This window comes from Aphis gossypii, chromosome 2 (genome assembly GCF_020184175.1).
Source record: "Aphis gossypii isolate Hap1 chromosome 2, ASM2018417v2, whole genome shotgun sequence".
Classification (NCBI taxonomy): Eukaryota; Metazoa; Arthropoda; class Insecta; order Hemiptera; family Aphididae; genus Aphis; species Aphis gossypii.
Window position 1 is genome coordinate 76398743 of NC_065531.1, and position 22275 is coordinate 76421017.

Here is a 22275-nt window from a genome sequence, read left to right on the forward strand (position 1 = left end):
TAGGAACCTATTCTTAAACAACGGATATCTTCTATATAATATTTTGTGTATGAAAATGGAAAAAAATGAATGTATAGGATTTAGGAATACTTAATAATAACTTAATACAATACAATTTACAGGGGATTTTTTATTTTTACATTAATTAAAATATTACAATATAACTCGATGAAAATCGATAAAAATAAAATTACTATAATCCTATAGTTAATTAATTGCGAACAATAGTAGTTTAAAAAAGCAAAAATTGTTTATTATTCTTAACATACAAACTTAAACCAAAAACTTAACCAACGAACGATTTAAATCAATGACGTAATCGTTTGAGATCCATTATGACCACTCGGAAGTCGCCACAACGAATTGAGCCCACAAATGATTATGCCACCAATAATGTTGGTTCTAAATAATTTTATTTTAATCAATTACCTATTTAATAATAATAAAAATAATAAATATTTTAAGCAACAATTAAAATTCTAAAAGAGCATTATTTGCTTTGTGCGTATAATTAATTTTATTTCCTCAGATCTATGTAGTTATTAAATTAGGTTGGTACTTCGATTTAAGTACAGAGTCACTATTTTTGAAAGCATATGCATAACATTTTCATATACGGACACCTTTAAATGTGTACAGGATTCGTATACAAATAATTTTTATGTACTTTCAAAAATAGGGTCTTGAGGGAAGTATAATTAATACTAAATGACAGTCGGTAAGCAATATCCAGGAATTGTCTTAAAATAGAACACTGGAGCTCCTATGCTATGTTTTGTTTTTCTATAGTAATTATTTTGTTTTTTAATATTAGTTACCTATAAAAATGATCAAATGCATGAATAACACAGATATAATATTCGATAACCAGTTTGACAATTTGTATGCTGCCGAGGGATAGGTTACTGAAAGGAATTAAGAATTTTTTAGATTCATTCGTTCTCACTGCCATTAACAGATGCAACTGCTTGTAGATTAGCCATGTATCGAACAGCTCGAGTCCGAGAGGTTTGTTTCCGTTCTGTTCGTTTTACTTTTTTAAGCATGGTCGCCTAAAACAAATTGTTTATATTACTCTTTGGTATATTTTACATATTATAGACTATAGTAGTTTAATTTAAAGATGTATTTCCGTATTAACTTTTCTAAATTAAAAACAAACATAAAATTTAATTTAAATGTATACCTTAGATATATACCTAGTTAAAATTTGTCAAAAATAATATTGAAAAAAGATAATATTATACAGAAAGATAAATTTATTCATAAAAGTACGAAAATACAATAACACTTTAATAAAAAAAGTTAAGATTAAATTTACTTTAGGTTAAACTAGTTGTATATTTGTATATGACATACTTTTAAAGCAGATTTAAGAATCACTAATTCACCAGGTCCTTGGACCCAAGGTTCACCATCAATTTGTACGGGAACTTCATTAGTTAAATGGATTTTAACGTGTCCACCCTAAAAAAAGTATCAGATTTTAGATAAAATAAAATAAAATAAAATAATTATAAAACATACCTGTGAAATTCGTTTAGCGTATCTAAGCCCTGTTTGGATCTGTCCTAAATGAACTACTCCAGATACAGCTACAACCTCCAACATTCCATCCCAGTGATTTGGAGTAGAAAATTGTTCTTCATTACAATTTCGTCCCCATGGCTTAGCTCCTGACCCCCAACTGAAAATAAATAACAAGTATTATTGTTTGTTTTTAAAGTAATATTAAAAATTCGAAACCTCAAAATATTTAAAATAATAAGTCCTTCGAGTTGAGGAAGTACTACTAATTTTCCATCTACTTCCAGGCGAACTCCGTGTTGAAGATTTTTACAAGGTGGATGGATTATTTTACGTAACCCAACGTTTAAGTATTCAATCTTGTTACCGATTCTGTAATAAATAAATTTTAACGTAAAGCCTTTCAATATTAGATAATAGTAAAAAAAAATATTCTATTGAGTCTAAATAAGTATAAAAATATAGGTACCTAATACGCATAAATAAGTAGTTACAAATTGGTATTAAAATTAATTTAATTACTATGCAAACATAAAAAAACCTAAATAAGATATTTGTACATATTTAAAATCACTAACATGATATTATGCAGTATTCATGTTAATATTTAAAAAAGTCAAAAATAAAATAGTGAAATTGATTAAAAGTAATACTAAGTATAAAGCAAGAATATAAATGAATAGAACTAAGCATGGTTAACTTTTTGAGTATGTTATAATCAAATCCTAGTTAAATATATTATCTTTAGTCACGACATATTTTAAATGTTTTTGTGATGTACGTTATATACCTACTATACGATCTAAATTGCAATACAGTATGCGATCGATTTTTGTAAGAAAATTGTTGGATCTAGCTTGTACTTTGATGGGTCAAAAGTAGAAATGTCACAGTGTTTTTTTTTAAATAATCGATAAAAAATCATTAAATAGGAAACCACTCAGCTGTACTTATAGATGTCCAGTGTATACTATATATATAGTCATTGATAAGTCACTACTGTAATGGATATGTTAAGCTTGAATTCAATGATCAATCATTGTAAATGTTTCTGAACGATGACAGTAACATTTTGGTAACCAATGTTACCAAAGAATTATTTTAATAAAAACAAAACAATTTTAACAAATATTGGTAATTTTTTTCCCGATAATTAAAAAAAAATATTAGGAGTTTTCAATTTTGACCTCCCAAAAGCACCCCTAGATGGTCTAAAATAGATCCCACTTGTTACCAGAAACCATTCACAAATATTATGATTGGAGAATTTTTTCTACACGATACAGTGTCTTCACTTTTCAGACACAAAACAAAATAAAATAACATTCATTATTGTAAAATCAATACAAATATATGGATAGTTGTTAAAATTGGTAACCTTGGTTACCAAAAAACTTAAACCGTCTCCGCTAAGAATCGTTATTCGTTGTATAGGTACAATGATTTATTATTCTGGTGTCAAAATTGAAAGTGCAATATGTTATTGAAATGTATTCTTTTAATCTGATAAAGAATGAAAGTAAATAGTTGAATATTTTACATAGGTATATGAACTAATACCAAAAAAAAAAAAACTTAACTTAATTGTACTAAATGTATCTAAATAAAAATAAATAAGTGTGAGAAAATTATGCATTCTGTGTAATTCAATTTTTTTTTTAATTTTATCATCAACTTGTCAAGTAATTTACAAATTCAAACTATATAGATAATTTTTTAATATGTATATTGCATGATACAAATTACAAGTTATTCAAAGTTGATTACAATAACAACCATTTTGGTCGAAAAAAAAGCGGTGATCAAGTAAAAACACATTTTTTAATAGACTTAATTCGTCGGCTACCAAAAATCAAGTATTGATTCGATGTATTAAAATAATATTTTATTATTTAGTTATGTACAGGGAGGTCATTAAAAATCATACTAAAAATAGGTATTTTATGTGATGTGATATATGACTTAAGGAAAATACTTAATGTTAACTACACTGTAAGGCTGGCTGTTTTTTACTAAGAAACATTTAGCATAATTGTATATTAAAAAATACCAAATTGTTTTAAGTAGGTATAAGAGATCATAATTGTTAATTGAACTTATTAACTTATGTTAAGTCAATCATTATGATTTAAATTTGAAATTAATTATAAAAATGAGTTTTAAATTATATTTAATGTATTGACGTAGTTGATTATTTAATAAAATGCTTACCGACTATTAAATCTTTCTGGATTTTTTTCTCGAGCTTTATGAAAGGCAAGACATAAATCAGCATCAATGCCAATGCCAAAATAATTATTCATAACAAAAATTTGAGTGTTATCTTCACTCATTCCTGTTATAAAATATAAATAAAAGATAGATAATATATATTATATATACATCATAAATATACATATTATACACGTATACGTATATTGAACTTACCAACTGAATTAGGCACATGAATTGGTCGACCATCCGCCCTATCTTCATGGTGAATAACCACTGTCCATCTATCTAATCTAATTTTTTCGGCTTCAATGACATCTTCTAATAAATGTATAGGTTCGTCCGAACCATTGTATCCGGCTCCCCATTTAAGTACACGAGCTAAATCGTTTCCAGTTCCTAATGGAACAATAGCACATGGCGGTGATGAACATTCACTGTCTTGGCCTACGTTATCCAAACACTGAAGCACCCAGCCAATTGTACCATCACCACCACAAACTAAGATTTTGTAATCTCTAATATGTCTGAACACATATAACCTAAAAGTGAAACACTTATTCCAATGACTTGAATACAAAATAAATTACTTAATCTATCATTATTTGGTAAATTCTTAATTTTCGAATTTATTGGTTTTATAAATTATTTAGGAACCTACATATTATAATTGTATTGAATATATATTGTCTTTATATTATAATAAAATAATGTTATTATAATATAATCAGTTATATTATATTACTATGAATCATATAATATTATCAATGTACAGTTTAATTATTATTATTTTAAAACGATGAATACAAACCACAGGGCACAGAGCATTCAGTTATGTAATATAACAAATTATAATATTAGGTCATATTAAATAAATATTTAAAAAGGTGAGCAAACTACCAGCAATAGATAATGGATGTGTTAAATTTCAATTCAATGATGTGTACGAAAAACAATTTTGAGCGTAGATGAGTTATTAACCTATTATAATATACTAATGTTAGTATACTAATATTAGTATACTAATGTTATTAAGTATATTTCATGTGTATATTTTTGTATCGCTATTAAAGTTTTTAGTTTTTAAGTTACTTATTTTAGAATTATAACAAAATAAAGAACTTAATGTTGAGTAAAAATATTAGTTTTTCCTTGTTATTTTGATAAGTACTACTGTATTAGGTTCTTTATTTTTAAATATCAACTAGATAACATTTTCTAATTAAAACTATTATTTTAAATTACACTTAAGTACTATTAATAAATAAATATTTGTAATACCCGGGTAGTGGTCCGCCGTTTCCCAAATCGAAAACTTGATAAGGATTAAGCAGCTTTCGGAAACTAGATATCAAGCTCAAACCTTGACAACCTCCTGATTTGACATTTACAAATACTAATAATGGTTGTGTTTCTGCTGGTACCATTGCTGGGTCAATGTTCGGTAATAACATAACTAACAAATGTTTATTTTCATATTCTGAGCCTCTAAGAAGATACATTGCGTTCACAGCAGTTTTAGTGTCATTGTACATAATTACCAACGAACCATACTCGTAATAAATTGGTCCAATAGTTTCAAATTTACAATCTATAAAAAAATAAAACATCATTTGAAAATATATTCTTTTTCTCATTCCAATATTAGTTCATAATAATAAAAATTAGTTACCAGCTCCTAAAAATGTCATTAAAATATTTTCGTATGTTCGCTGAGATAAATTTGTCGGCAAATTTCCAACAAATAAAGCAATATTAGGCCCATGAGGGTCTTGTTTAAGTTGCAAATAGAACCGCATTAATTCCATTTGTCGAAGAGATTCTTGCCCAATATGTTTTATTATATCTAATGGTTTTTCATCAAAATCTAATACTCGTTCCGTCACTTTAAAACAGTAAAAAATTTATAAAATAGTAAAATAATTATTTCATTTTTCTGATGCTTGGAAATATACCTCCATGTTCCAATAAAAGCTGACTGAGCCTATAGTCTGTTGAATTGTGTGAAGTAAATCCGAATCGAGCTAAAGATTCAACGATTAGATCTTTGGCTGTGGTTTGTCGATCGACGGAAACTACGCAAAATGGTATATCAGTCTGCAGGCGCCCTGGATAAACTCTTACCAAACCACCGTGACTGTCTTGTCTGAAATAATATTTGGATAAATAGTAAATAAATTTAATTTTAGAATTAAGTTAACTAACTTTAGGCGTAGAAAAACAGCAGGCTTCTTTCCTCCCAATCTAGTAACATTATTTATTGGATTAGGGTCCACCAGTATTGGTTCGTTTAAGCCATACGCGTCAGTCAAATAAAAGTTTTCTAAAATTATAAAATAAATAATTCATTAAAATAACTCACACAAAAATTGGTTTATAGTACAGTATTATAGGATATATATTAATCATATATATATAAATATTGTATATTAGTATATTACATATATATTTGTCAAAGGTAACCTTTGTCATAGTTATGAACACATAAGTATCTTTGAAAGAAAAAAGATACATAGATCGATTAAAAATGATAAGGAAATTAAAAAATATATAATTCTTTAGTATAAAAAAATAAACGGAGTACAACAAGAAGCATATAACTCTTGAATGGCTTGAGGCTGTTTGACAAGCGGATAGAAAAGCACGTTGATAATAGTAATTATAGCTATATAAACAAGAAAATTCTTGGAAGAAGATTCGGATGTAGATCACTAGTACAGGAGGGCATATGGAGGGAAATATTCACGAGACAAGTGATAAACTGATACAGTAGTAAATAGTAATTGGTTTTAACTTTTTAAGAGTCAAATATTTTATGAAGTAAAAAAAAAAAATGATATAAAATCTATTTTCAAATAAAGTACCTAACTTTGAAAACAAAAAAAATATTTATTTAAATATTAAAATAATAATAAAACATTTTTTATCATCTACTAAGTGTTTATAAAATATTTAGTTATTCATACAAATGTGTAATTATACTTACATATTACAACAGTTCTATTTTTTTACTAGTTTTAGATTATTTTAAAAATAATAATGTTTCACTCATGTTCATAATAATTACCTGCAGATTGAGAGATGTTTAGTGATTGAAGTATTGTAGAAATGAGCGTTTCGGTTTTTACTGCTTTTGGAACTTTCACCGTGAAACTTCTATGTTTTAGATATGACGCGTCACCATCATATACTTTAACTAATTCTACATAAAAAATCGTGTGTAACATTAAATAAACAATACAATTAGACTACTTAGCAAAAAGCATAATTAATAATGTGTGTGTGCCCAAATCATCCACAAAGAACGTTGGACCTATAAGCACAAATATTTTAGGAGCCCGTTGAAATTTGTAATTTTTGAAATGTTGATGAACTTATTTTATACTAAATAATATTTTATGACATATATATGAGTATTATGTATATATTATTATTTTGATATTTTAAGATGCCAGTTAATTGTTGATTACCTAAAATTTATCGTATATGGGATCCATTATCTCTTGTAAATTGTAATGAGTTATAACTACTCTCGATTAAAATGATGATGTATAAATACTTACTACTAGTACTACTTAACTCCTGGACTAGATTTGATCAGTATTGTGTAATATACTGTTTTTTGTTCACCGAATTATTTAAATAATATTATAATAAGAAATACATTATCTTTCTCAAAATTCTCAAAGACTTAATAATTTATGCTAAATATTATTATATGAAATTAAGTATAGGGCTTGCGAAAATATTTAGTATAGGAGACAAAAATTTGACATTATATGGACATGCAATATACCTTCATTTTTATCTTCTTTATTTTTTTCAACTTCGTACATTTCCTCATCTTCAATGTTTTTAGTTTTACTTTCACCACTATTAAATTCAATTGAAATACTTCGAGCTAATAAACATAATAACGATCAGTTAATTTATTATTATAATTTTCTATAGTCCATCTTACGCGTAGCTTTTTCTTTTCTTCGCACTTGAACACCAATAATTGACTCCATTGGTACTTCAGTCCGTGGAATGCTAACTGCATGAGGTGGTAAATATATTGGACCCAGTATACCGAAATCACAGTCGAAAGGTATTTGACTACGACATGTTGCATGAGCCTGTACATTTCAAAAATAAACGTAAAGCATATTATGAATATAAATAAAATTTAAGTTTTAATAGATTTTATTGATAGTGGTAATAAATATTGTGTCATTAAAATATTTACATATCATAAACAACTTATGTAATTTAATAATGTCTAAGTCTATATACTATAATAAGTTATCTTTATTTTTGAATATGTGTTGCATTGTGCTAAATATACCTAATACAGTTGTAGTACCTACTTACTAAAGTTATAAAGTAAGTGTTGATTCAGAATATTATCAAGTATATTTACTAAATATTCTAAACACCCAAAAAGATAAAAAAAAACTTTATGTTATTTTTTTTCATTATTTTAAAACTACAATGTAGACATGTTTTAAACGATAATTGAGATTCCCTATTGTTACTTTCTGAATTCAAATTTATCCAATGCCTAATAATAATATATAGGTACTAAAAATTACTATGAAATAAACTAAGAAAAAAATCTTTAAAGTCGTATATAGGTATATATATAATATAAATAATATAAATATATTTCATCATATCAAACATCATCATATTAATATAATTTGTTCGTATAATCTTTTATGTAAAATACCTTCCTCATATATTGGAACAATTTAATCTGGCATTTTAATTATTATTATACAATATACATATATTAATTAATTAATTTTCACCAATAATTAACTTACCGTTATACCACACCATTCACATCGAAATCCTGCCAGACAATCGGTAGTCCAGCATTGTTTGGCACAAACATAGCACACTGCACCGGGTCTAAGATTTCCTTCTCTCCAATGGTGTTCATGATGCATGGAATCCAACAACTTCCCTGGATGATAAGTAGCTGTTTCTTTGCAATCGGCCACTGCCGATGGTATACAATCGACATGGGTATAATAATGACAAACTGTAACAGTTTTATATATTTTTAAACTTTATAATAACATAATACAATGAATATTATTTATCAAAACTTTTAAATTTTTTAAGTATAAGATATGGTATTTATAAATTCAAAAAAGTATCATAGTGATACAAATTCGCATTTTTGTTTAGAAAATATTATGAAAAATAATTTTTGAGTTTTTTTTGCCCTAGATTTTTCTATTTCATTTTATTTATGTAGTACTTATCTTATATATATTTTACCATTTTTAATGTATTAACATAATATTATAATATTTAACTATTATAAGATAATTTTATGCATCAAAGGACTACGTTTTTCTTTTCATTTTTTAAGTTTATTCAGTTATTTTATGAATTAAAATAAAAAGTTGCATGTTATAAATTAATTTATTGCTTGTAATAAAAATATAAATAGTAGGTACAATTTGTTTGTATTATCCCGAATAAACGATAACAATACAAAATAAAATTGTCCCTTTAAAATAAAAAATAGGGTCGTTTATAAATTTTAACTTAAACTTAAATTTATTTATTTATAACTTAAAACAAAATATAATATGTTCCAAACTATTATTATATTATCCATAAAAATTAATTGAGGAACGTATCAAATAATGTCGAGGTATTTTGAGAGCCGTAAATTTTTATTTTAATACGCAAATATTATTCTCGTACTTTTGATTTAATTTCAATGTTATAACATGAAATAAGGATAATCTAGGTATACTTACTTTCACATGTAACGCTAAATGTACGACCATCAATTCTTTTCCGACAAACGTTACAACATCTTGGATTTTTAATTCTTACTGGTTCGGACCAACAATGTGATACTGGATTCTAATGATAAAATAAAAATATAGATACCAAGCTAAAATATAACTATTTTATGAGGTATAATATATAGTGTTACCTACCTTAATTAAACTAGCTGCTAGACTATGGCAAGGTGATATGCCGGGTTTTTTTAGGCAACTTTCGTGAGCTATATAATTACATACTGAAACATTAAAAAGCAAAAAAATCAAAGGCTGTAAGCGATCTACAGTTTATACAATAATATCAACAGGATCAAAACCAACACGTTTGTAGGTTTTTTTTAATATCTACATTATTAATAAATTAAATTATCATTTATACAAAAATTTGGCATGTCTTCATATTTACTTAACATTATACGGAATTATGTTTTCTTAGTTCTGAGTGCTATTTGTACTTACGAATATCCAAAATCTCACTACTAACATTTTATTCAATGCTTATGAGTTAGTATAAACAAACAAAATCTCATTAACGAAAGTTAATATCCTTATACCGATTTAAATATAATTGAAAAGCGTTCATTGTGTATAAAATATAATACATTTTTAAATCCAGTACTTAATGAAGCAAATAAGAAATAACATCAAATAATACACTGAAAGTATAAATTATGTATGTAATTATTTAAGTGTATTAGTAAAATAATCTAACTCATAAAACGGATTTAATTTATATTACGTAATTAATAATTGAAAAATTACATTTCGTCAATGATAGTGGTTTGAGGTAATAAGTGATACTACTTAATTTTGTTTAATGTACACTTCGCTAATTATTTGTGTACAATTATATTAAAACTATAACATACAATAGTATATTTCCAATTTTTTTAATTTACTTTAATATATTTTATATTTCGTTATGCAACATATGCAGACTTTCACTGAATTGTGTCGGGCTTTATTCATTTTTTCTTTTATAGGGTTTTTAGATACATTATGACCAATATTATATTGTACATTTGTATTATTGAAATTGACAATATTATATTTTGTATTATCTATCGATTTATTTGAAACTAACATTGACTAAGGAATTCTTATAGAATATTCAGTAGTCGTATATGTCAATTATTTTCATTTTCAAGACAAGTATTGTTTATTAAAATATTCCAGTTTATTATATTGCAGGAGTATCAAAGCCCGCAGTTCCATTACACATATTTTATACTTTGTACATATTTTATTATTAATGTTATAATATTTAAATTTTTACTATTACTCATAAAAAAAATTCATTCTTTATTATAGTAAAATATATAAGTATAGAAAAGGTATATATTTTTTAAATTAATTTTCAAATATTTTAAATAGTAAAATAATCACAATTGGATATTATATTAAAATGTACAATATTTTAAACTAGTAATCATTAATATTATTAATACTTCAATTTTCTTGGAATCCTTTGGGGATCATACTAGGTATATTAAAAAAATACATCTAGAAGTACATTCTAATCATAATACTAGATTCTATATGATTTTAAATTAGATTTCAATTACTTTCGGAAGTTCGTGTCCTGTTATGTACAGGTTGTCTGTACTCTTGGGTAAAATTATTTTTTTAACTGCAATTTATTAAATACATGTATCCACTGTTAAAATATTATATGTATTTTTTATAAGAAGGGAAATATAATAATAGTTATGGGTGTTTTGTAAGAGAGTAAAATTGTTTGGGGGGCAAGTCCCATAGGGATTATAGTGCACCGGGAATACGGGTTGAGCAAGTTTTTGCCTTTGACGTCACGAAGATATTTGCTAACAGTGTTGGAAACACAACACGTTTACGGTGAAAAAATTTATTTAAGTACAAAACAAACTTACGTTCATAAACACATTTTAACAATAAGAATTTGAAATGAAAGACTATCGAACAAAAGTTACCGGGAACAAGCACTACAATTAATATGTACTTTTATTGCATACACAGAACGCCGTTTAATAATAATTCCTTATATGTAGGAAATTATATAAAGTACCTAGTGCAAATTATAAAATTAGAAGTAAATTGTTTCAAGTTGACGTTATGACTGTTGCTGTGATAAATTATAATATTTATAAATAATTGTTTTTATTAAATCCTACACGGCTACACAAATAGGTACAATTTATTTGTGTATTTTATAATATATGTTCATATTTTCATTATATAATATACAATATCTCGATTCCATAAATTGTTTTAAGCATATTCATCGACTCGTTTAGAATTTATTTATATATAATGTTACACTGGATATTAGTTTGTTTATACCACTTCATCATTTTTCAATTGATATAATATGAAAACTCTTAGAATTAATTTTTACGCTTGAAGACTTAAAAAAAAAATTTCTAAAAGATATTTTTGATCATATTGACCTACTTGTATTGATTCTTAATACATTTATTAAGAATAATTTGGCAATTTTTATTTATATATTAGTTTAATATTAATGAATTAATTCCTAAACGCATTTTTTCAGTTTAATCTAAACGTTTTCAGTCATTAAACACTGGCGGTAACGATTGGTAGAAAATTCATTTTTCAAATAAAGCGTGTTGAGAATATTATATCGTTATATTTTGTTTGTCTTTCTCTCATCGTTCTATCGGCCACTCAACCACAGATCAATGTTAAAACTTTTCAGTGACGTCGACAAGACCAAATAGGTCATAGCTACTACAATAATTACCGTGCATTAAACAAAATTTTATATAGGTACCTACAAGTGTATTTATGTGATTAATAACAAAATATACAAAAGAAAAAAAACGATTGGCTGTGTTTGTCTTTTACAATTTATATTACATTGTATTTAATTTATTGTTTGGTTTAACATACACCACATAAATATGATTAATTTGTTAACATTTCAACTATTCTAAATGTTTGAAAAGTATAGAGTTATTACACTCATGTATATTTGATTGCAAGGGAACCGAAATAGTAATTTAAACTATATAAACTAAATATGCTTGGCCTTAAAAATATTTAATAGTATTGAAGCAAAAGAGTACTGTGAGAAATATTGAACATTACCATAGAATTTTATAAGTGAAACCCCTCATTGAATAAATAATGATGAGTATAACATTTTGGTCGATGTCAATTTATAATGGACTGAACAGGATGCATTTCATTCAAGGCCAAATATCGTTTCTAACAAATAATTTTTCTACAACCTGAGGAATACACAATTACAACAAAAGAGTTTATTTTATCATTTTGAAGCATAAGCACCGGTTGATATAGGGGTCAACGAAATCGACATAGTAGTACACCTGTAGTATAATCGGCTTATGTGCTATAATATATTGAGAATGAACAATACGTAATGTTAAAATGTATAGTAAATAGACACAGGTAAACATATTTTATGTATATAGGTGAACTATTAAATTTCGGATAAATGGCCATAAGGTCCTTAAAAGCCTACAAACGTGTTAATTGTATAAACACTTCTCGACTCTCCCGTTAAAATAATGGAACAAAATATCTCATCCCTGATGTGTAGAAATACGCGTCGTCGCCACCACCACCACCACTACCACAACTACTATACCGCCACCGCCATCACCATCAACACGTCACCGCTGACACTCGTGTCATACTCGTAAGTCGTAACAATAATAATAATAATAATAATAAATATGTATAATATGTATAGATATATATATATATATATAATATATAGATACTCGCCGCAAAGTGGATGGTGTCAAGGAAATTTATACCAGGAGGGGAAATCCAACGGGGGTAGGTTTGAGGTGGGGGAGGTTTGCACGCGTGGGGAGGACAGAGATAGATGGGGAGTGAGAGAGAGAGTGCGGGCGAGTGGGCGAGAGAGCGACAAACACGGGGGGACAAACCTGTGCAAAAATTGCCCTGCGTCACGACGCCCCACAATAAATTGGTGCAATTGTGACAGTAGGCCGGTAGGTGGAAGGTTTTCTTGGTGAATACGTGCCCTCGGCAGTCCGCCATTGCGCGAACAGCACTGCCGCCGCCGCCGCCTTCCCCACCGCCACCCGCACCGGCACCCGGCCGCTTCCGTCCCAGCCAGATTTCCTATATGTGCCGAAACCCGGTCGGCAAACACGTCACTACGACCGCACCGCGCACGCACACACACGCACACGTCCCGATGACACACGGGACGGCGAAGACGAAGACGACGACGACGACGACGACGGTACGGCAATCAAACGGCGCCGGTTGTCGGAGGTTCGCGTGTTCCAAGTGATTGATGCGTTACTACATTGTTCGGCGGCGCGGTACGTACGACGAGCGAGCGGACGAGGCGCGAAAAAAAATGTCACCGCCGCCACCACCACCACGGCGGCCACCTGCACTGGGCGGCGCGATGTACGCGATGCTGCGCGCTATAATATTATTATACGTGAACAATAATTATATGCCACGCGACGATGTTATTTACTTATTTTACAATAATATAAATAATTATGCGATTTGTAACGATCAGCTGCGAGCGCGATACAACGCCACGACCACCGCCGCCGCGTGCGATCGGCACCGCGGCCGACGCTCGTGCAGCAGACAAACACTACGGCGACGCGTGTCGCGCGGTGCCGCAGCCGATGGTCTCTGCAGGTGCGCGGCGGTGTAGCGATCCGCCGACGACGACGACAACGACGACGACGAAGACGAGGAGGAGGCCGTGGAAAACGCGGCGTGCACGCACACGCGGGGGGGAGCGCTATTGCAGCGGGAGTGCCGGCAGACTTGCAGTACAAAGTTGTGTGGACGAAACGAAAAAATACAACGCGGAAAATAATAAACGTATATTAACGGTATAAAACGCGACTGCGATCGCCCACGGGGCCGCGCGGATAATCACGTTATTTCTGGCCCGTATTCCATCGTCGCGGCACGACTAACACAGGACGAGAGCACCGTCGTGGTATCCGTCGTTGGATTATCGCGCGCGTCACACTCTCGCACACTCCCGCACGCGCTAGCGCAAGCACACGCACACGGGCGCACGGGACCGCACGCGCGCACACGCAAAAGTACGATATTATACACACCACACACACACACACACACACACAAATACGCGAGCGGGCGCGCGCTCACGGGCACACGCACACAGGCGTACAACAAACCGTGTCTATAGGGCGCGCGCGCGCGCGTGTCTGCGGGCCGGCTGGCGGGCGGCGGCGGCGACTTCAGCGACTGTATCGTCGTCGGCGGACGTCACGGGCTGTACGCGGGCGCCGCGCACACGCACAACTCACCGCCACGGCGTGTACGTATATGCATGTATGTACGTACCGCGTATGTACATATATATATATATATATATGTGTGTGTGTGTGTGTGTGTGTGTGTGTGCGGTGCTAGCGGTGGTGGCGGTCGCGGTGGTGCCGCTGGGCAGCCGCCGCCGCCGCCGCCGACGACGACGACGACGACGACGACGCCCCCGCGCCAGTCGGCCAGGCCCTTCCGTCGACTCGTCGGCGTCGATAAAGTGTCACACGGGGGGCGCCATCTGACGACCAACGCCGAGAGTGTTACGCCGCCGCCGCTGCCAGCCTTTACCGTGTGTGTGTGTGTGTGTGTGTGTGCAATGGCCGCCCGCGCGTCTGTAATAAAATAATAGCCCGATGCCGGCCCGCGAACGACGGGTGGCGGCAGTATTAAAAAAAAAAAAAAAAAAAATATGTAATTGTGGAGAGAAAAAATGAAAAAATTCAATCGTAATAAAATTTTGTATATTATACACCTATAATACGCGGCGTATAGTACCTATATGCCTTGCGAGTGTGTGTCTCTGGAAAATTCGCCTTACATGGGGTGCAGGCGGGGATATCGGCTGCAATAAGTTCACCGGAGCACGACGTATAATAATAATAGTAATAATAATATATAAAATTCGAATTCACGGGAGCAGTCTCGTCGTGTGTGTGTGTGTGTGTGTATACTTGTGGGTAATTGAAGTAATTTCGAAAGCAGCGGGGTTGATCTGGGTCTTCCATCGATGATGCAGTATATATATACATATATATAAATACGTTACTATATTATGCTATACAAAGTTGTATGGATAACGTGTGTGCACGTTATTGATATAGTAATAAACATCTATATTTATGTATGTATAAAAGAGCGTGGACAAAATTGTGTATATAATATGTCCTTTGACACAACAGACCATCAGAGTATTGGTTGTTTTCACGACGACCAAGAGACATACACTTAAATATATTTTGTTACATAATACGTGAAAAGAAAAAAAACATAATTTTCATCAGTACACTACATTTAAACAATGTATTAGATATTAAATTTATAGTTAAAAACATATAGGTATTACATTTGGTTTAAAAGAACTTTAATCGTCTCTTTAGTTTTAATCCATAAACTGAATATTAATCAAATTTTTTAACAGTTTTTAAGACTCATCCAAAACCTTTAAATAATATTATGTATGTGCATAAATTAGTTTCTCCTTATTTGAGAAAATTTTATTATATTTTTAATTTATATATAACAACTAGCCACTAGGCATGTATAATATTATTTTACGCATCATGATTAGATTGTTAGCCTTTAAATGCTTAATAGGTATAAGCTAAAACTTTTAACAAAAAAAATCTATTATCTTATAATATACTCGACACTCGTAGAAGTCCTACCACTTATACCTTCATAATACAAGACTATATATTATATTCTGATATTCTGTAATCTATACAGTTTATTGTAATTTAAATGACCTATTAATCAAAAAGCTTTAGTTTCGATCGACCTTATGACAAGTAAAATTTATAATTAAATCAATAAATTTTTGACTTAATCTCACGAAAAATATTAACTAACCTAAGTCAATGTGATCTACAACTATCTAAATATACGCCAAAACATTAAAGTATGTACTAACCTAACCTAATAAGTATCAAAAAATGTTAAGCAATGCAATATATTATGCACTACAGAGTTTGATTACTTCATTATATAACAATGTTGTAAATCATATTTTGTACTCCATATTTTATAAAGAAGACGTAACTCTTAAGATATCACTCATTACTAATCAGGCTTCATATTGAAGTTTCGAACAGTAATTTTTGACCATTACGTATAAACAATTAGTATAAGATGTTGACACTCTTTACTATTTTATTTTTACAGCCATAAAATTTGGCATAAATTAAATATTAGTATACAAATTAAAAATATCAATTTTGGGAGCATAAATTTAGGCCACGAGTCTAATCATAACAATATATAAGAAATAGGAATGAACAATTTTGATAGATCCCTGTTATATAAAAGTCATGTCTATGTGTATGTTATTATTTTCTAAACACAATAAAAATGACATTTCAAAAGTATATCATATTAAGTTAATATAAGTCATCAATTCATCAATTTTATAAATTATATAATTAATAATTAAATTTAGGTAGTTTTTGAGTGGAGCAATGAGTATATAGATTTTACAATAATCTGTAGGTAGGTTTTTATTTTTGCACTTGAAGTCACTTTTTAGTTCTTACTTTATAAATAAAATGCTTCGTTTTAGAATTTTAAGATGATTTCTGATAAAAAAAATTGGATTTATTTGTTTATTTTTTTGTACCTACTTTGAAAGTCAAAAAATAAAATTTCTCAGTATTTAACTAAATAATCGATATAATTACAAACAAAAAAAATACTAGCCGTGTATAAATATTAAATATATAGGCATGATAACATATGTCTATAAAAAGTTATTAGGTGAGTTAAAATTTTCAAAAGTTTAAAACAATAAGATCTCATACGAAAAATGTTCTTATATCTTAATAAAAATTTAAAAAATATATAGTATTATACATTGTGTGGTAAAATTCACCAGAAGTAGTTCATAATGAAACCATAATATCCAAAAAATGTATAAAGGCAATTATTTTTCATAGATATTTTAAGTTAAAATTTGGACGAAATTACATGTTTAAACATTAAACGATAAATAATGATAGTTATTATTATTGTTTTATTGTAATTTATAAACTTTACTTGTTTTAAATATTTTATTATTATATGAATTTTAAAATGCGCAATGACATTTTTAATTTATTTTAAGATATTATCTATTTATACCATGAACCATATTTATAAAAAGATGTTATAACATTTTGAGTTATATAAGTTGATATAATATGGTATAAACATATATTATAAATTATAATATAATAAATGCAGTATTTTTGGAAAAATTAAAAAATTATACCAACTTACCATAATTCTAAAAATAAAATGATTACTTACTTTTGCAACATTATATTTTTTCAATTAGGTACATTAACTAACGGGACTAGGTAAATTATTTCCGCAATAACTGATGTATATTTTGAAAGTGATAAATTGAGTAACATGGAAAAAAAATATGAGGTAAGTTGGGTCCTGTATCTTCCTTCAATTATTATTATATATACTACCATCAGTATTTACCCAGTGATGTATTTAGGGGGGGGGGGGGCTTGGGCCCCGGGTGGTAAATTTTGGAAAGCATTTTGATATAATATGGTACCTAGGTCATTTGGGTGATAATAAAAAGTAATGAAACTCAAATAACCTGGGGCTCAAAATTCCTAAATACGTCTCTGCATCAGGCATCATTATTGTTTTTATATTTATAAGATGTTAACAGGAAAGTACGCAAAACTAATCTTAGATAGTTAATTTAATTTTTATCTTACTATAATAATAAAAATTGATTTTTCAATTAATATTTTGTACAATTTATATCATATAGTTATAAAATATACCTAATATTGATTTTATTTCTAATAAAGATTATTAAATACATTAAAAACATATATTTTGTTTTTTAAGGGGCTTAATTTAACCGTTCTTAAGACTAATTGTTTAAGAAACAAAATAATCATTGTCTATTGGTTCTGTAAACTAATAACAATTTAAATAAAAATAAATAAATAAATTTAATTATAATATTTTGGTTTTAACAAAATAGACACTATAGTTAATTTGTTAATACTTCAACATCTCAAGTAGGTAGTAAAGTGGTAAATAAGTACACATACTTTATTTTAAATTAATAAATTAATATCATTTTACTATTTATATTTACAATAATAAATTGATTCCGCGAGTTGGTCTTTGGAGGTAATTGGGTATTGGGCAAAGCAATAGATACTTGTCCGAATTAAAGAAAACGTATATTTTATAATATTAAAAACGTAAAGTAATATATGTATTTTCAAAATATAATTTTAACTGTCAGCAATTATCATTGTAGGTAGCACTAATGTTTTTTTTTTTAAATAACTTTTTACAGAATGTATTTATTATTCAGTCAATCTTATATTTTACATTTCCATGAGGAAAAGGAAACCGTTTGCTTTGGCAGAAAATAGAATGTTTTGCTATCTCATTTAACGGAAAGGGTTCATTTTGATGCAAAAGGAAGTCACCTACATCAAAACTTACAAATCATGATATACCATCTTCAGAAATCATAAACCATGACATACCAAAAACGGCAATCGTTATAGTATATCAAATATTATTTCTATAATATACATATTATATCCCAATGTAAATAAGTGATACTACTAAAATAATTATAGTAGGTATACCAATCATATAGTTTTCGAAATTCGTGTATTTGTATTGGGATTCTTCAAAGTTATACAAAGCAGTAAAAAATATAGTAAAATAATTTTTAAAAACGTTTAACTATTATAAATGTATATTATAATATTCTTCATAATATTTTTATTGTTTATTCGTTTAGTGTACACTCTTGTCTCTTGCAGTATAATAAGATTAACCTGTAAACTGCATTTGGGAGTAATGAAATAAAGGACTGTATTACTATAATTGTCCGCTGGTATGATTCGAAAGAGTAGAATGGTACTGTTACAACTTCAACACTATAAAGTATAAACAGTGTATGAAGTGGTAAAAGAAAATTAATGTTTCAAGAGTGTAGCATAATACAATCCAGTTTTGTTTTATCGGTGTCAATTTTATCAATTTTTATTTTAATTTTAAAATTAATCAGAAAACGTAAAATGGGTAACGAAATAATGCTTATAGGAGTAAGAAGAGAGGGTGAAACATACATATTTATAATTATTTTGAATTTCTGTATCCCTGGTATGTTTGACAAGTACCACAACTGTCACCTACTCACCTATAACTTAGACTTTGTTGAGTGGTTATTTTAGGTTCTATATGAAGTGATGAATATATTGATTCTACAATAGGGTGTGTTTTTATTTTTATATTTTGTGTGACTGTGTACACCATGACTTGTCAAAATAATTTTTCAATTTAAAACTTCAAGGGTGGTTTCCAGTGGCAAATTAAATATTCTTGGTGCATTATAGAGGTAAAAAGAAAAAAGTTTCTAGCAGTTTTTTAAAAAAAAAAAAAAATCGATTTTTTTATTTAATTATTGTAATTCAAAAATGAATCACTGTGAATACTTGAAAATAGTTGAAATTTTCACCAAATGTTCATATTCGCGTTACACGGTTAAATCTTCATAATATTCTGGATTTTTCTGAATTCTTTATTTACAACTAAAATTTTTGATTTTTTTTAAGTATTTTAGATACTGAATGAAATGATGAATGTATAATATTGATTTTACAATGTGTGTGTTTTTATTTTTGTGTGTACACCATAATTATTTTTCGAAATAATGCTTCAATTAAAAACTCAGGGGATAGTTCCCGATGGCAAAATGAATATTCTTGGTGCATTACAGAGGTCAAAAGTAAGAATTTTCCAGTAGTTTTAAAAAAAAATCGGGAAAAACAAAAACAAAGTGACGAAAAAATGAGAATTTTTACTTAAAACCAGTTTTCGACAAAATCGATTTTTTATATAGTTGTAACTCAAAAACGAATCACTGTAAATACTTGAAATTGTGACCAAATATTTTTATTAGTGTTATCTACATACAGTTAAATTTTCAAAATATTTTAACTTTTTTAAATTATTTATAGTGAACTGAAATTTTCAATTTTTCTGGGTATTTTTTTTTTTTTGAAGAGTCGATAAAAATTTTGGGCCAAAAAAACTTGAAAATTTAATTCAAGATTTCTCATAAGTTATTCATATTGTAATTAAAATCAATCAAAAATCATAAGTCATAACTTTTTTTTATAAACGTTTAAAGTTCAAATTTTTACGAAATATGTCAAAATTGTGAAAATTTACAATTAATTTTGTAGTTGAAAATTCGTAAAATTTTTTGTATACATATATAAGATTAAAAAATTCAACACTAAGTTTTCCATAAATTTTCCTTCAAATAGCTTTTAAGAAAACTCGATACCTACCTAATTATAATAGGTTAAATGTTATTGAGCGTTTGTATTTTTAATTTTTACGAAATTGCGTAACAATAACGATTTATCCTCAAACGATTTTCAATATTTGTTATTATTCAAAAAGTATAAGCCATAGGCTTATACTTGAAACTTTCACCAGTTATATAAATTATTAATTAGTATTTTCTTCGCATAATTTAATTTTCAAAGCATTTTGTTTATTTAATGGTATTTGAAATATACTTGTTTTTTTTATAAATTTTTAAAAACAAACTTATTATTTTATAATTTTATATAAATTTTATAATTAATTAAAAGACATTAAAAAAAAAGACAAAATACTTGAAAATGTAATACAAAATTGAAAGTTCCTCATAACTCATAAGTTATATTCTTATAGTAATTCAAAAATTATGAGAAAAAAATTTAAATAAAATAGTAAACAATTTATTAGCGTTTGAAATTCAAATACTGACAAAATTCGTCAAAATCATGAGTATTTACAAATTATTTTGTAGATTAAGTGTATCAAAAAAATTTTATAAGCAGTTAGAGAATTTAATGCACGATTTTTCATAAGTTTGGCTTACATTAATTGTAAAAACAAATGAGCGTTAGCCAATTAAATTTTTTTTACCTAAATTTGAAATGGTTACGAAATAAAAAAATTCATACATAAAAGAAAGACTTACTATCAAATAATTTTAGATTTTTGTCATAGTTAGCTAATAATAATTAAATAAAAATGTTGTACAACATTTTAATAATTGTTATAGGTTTATAGGGATTGTTTCTTATCTGACTCTATATATACTAGTGGTGGCCAAACTTTTTTTGGTCACGATCTACTAAAAATAAACTTCACCTTTAAGGATCGACTTTCATAAAATTTTTTTTTATTATTGAATAACTATAATTATTTAGAAACATATAGGGCGCGTGGCCCTAAAAAATAAATTTTAACATGATTCACTTTGAGATTGTCCGTGATCGACTGTTCGGCCTCCCCTGCTATATACCTATTAAGAGCAACTGAATCTTTAGAACTTAGAAATTGTCAACTCTCTTAAAAAATTAAAAGATTTTTGTTTCTCCTACCCCAGCATCCACATAGAGCAAGGCTTATTCTAAGGATTTTTACCTACTGTCCAAATGGCAAATACACTGAAAAGTTTGTTTTATAAAAATTATTTGGATTATAATACTTATCTCCTTCAAATAAATTATACATTAATATTTTCTTAGGATGGAAAATATTTTTAAAAAATAGTGTATAATGTGGTCACGATAAGCTTAGCCAATAACGTAGATAGTACCTAATCGTAATTCGTATTTCTATTTCATATATAGATTTATCAATCATAGAAGTACCAAAGATTGTAAAC

General features: G+C 28.6%; 1 protein-coding gene across 1 annotated transcript; it reads right to left on the bottom strand.

Moving 5' to 3' along the window:
• Positions 1-112: 112 nt before the first annotated feature.
• On the bottom strand, positions 113-14605 carry LOC114124698 (diacylglycerol kinase theta). Its single transcript, XM_027988040.2, has 17 exons — positions 13448-14605; positions 9687-9769; positions 9501-9609; positions 8547-8767; positions 7700-7856; positions 7535-7639; positions 6806-6940; positions 5944-6061; positions 5694-5884; positions 5411-5623; positions 5020-5329; positions 3955-4280; positions 3739-3862; positions 1747-1899; positions 1528-1687; positions 1360-1467; positions 113-1052 (listed from the first exon to the last, which is right to left on the bottom strand). Exons 1-17 carry the CDS (start codon positions 13560-13562, stop codon positions 933-935), a joined length of 2748 nt encoding a protein of 915 aa, XP_027843841.2. The 5' UTR covers positions 13563-14605; the 3' UTR covers positions 113-932.
• Between the last annotated feature and the right edge of the window lie 7670 nt (positions 14606-22275).

Bases quoted from the DNA above. Each gene is read 5' to 3' on its own strand.
- LOC114124698 (XM_027988040.2), bottom strand. From the start codon at position 13,562: ATGGCGGACTGCCGAGGGCACGTATTCACCAAGAAAACCTTCCACCTA. The intron at 5,624-5,693 runs GTATATTTCCAA...ACTGTTTTAAAG, and splicing joins GCTTTTATTGGAACATGGAG to TGACGGAACGAGTATTAGAT. The intron at 1,688-1,746 runs GTTTCGAATTTT...ATTTATTTTCAG, and splicing joins ATTATTTTAAATATTTTGAG to TTGGGGGTCAGGAGCTAAGC.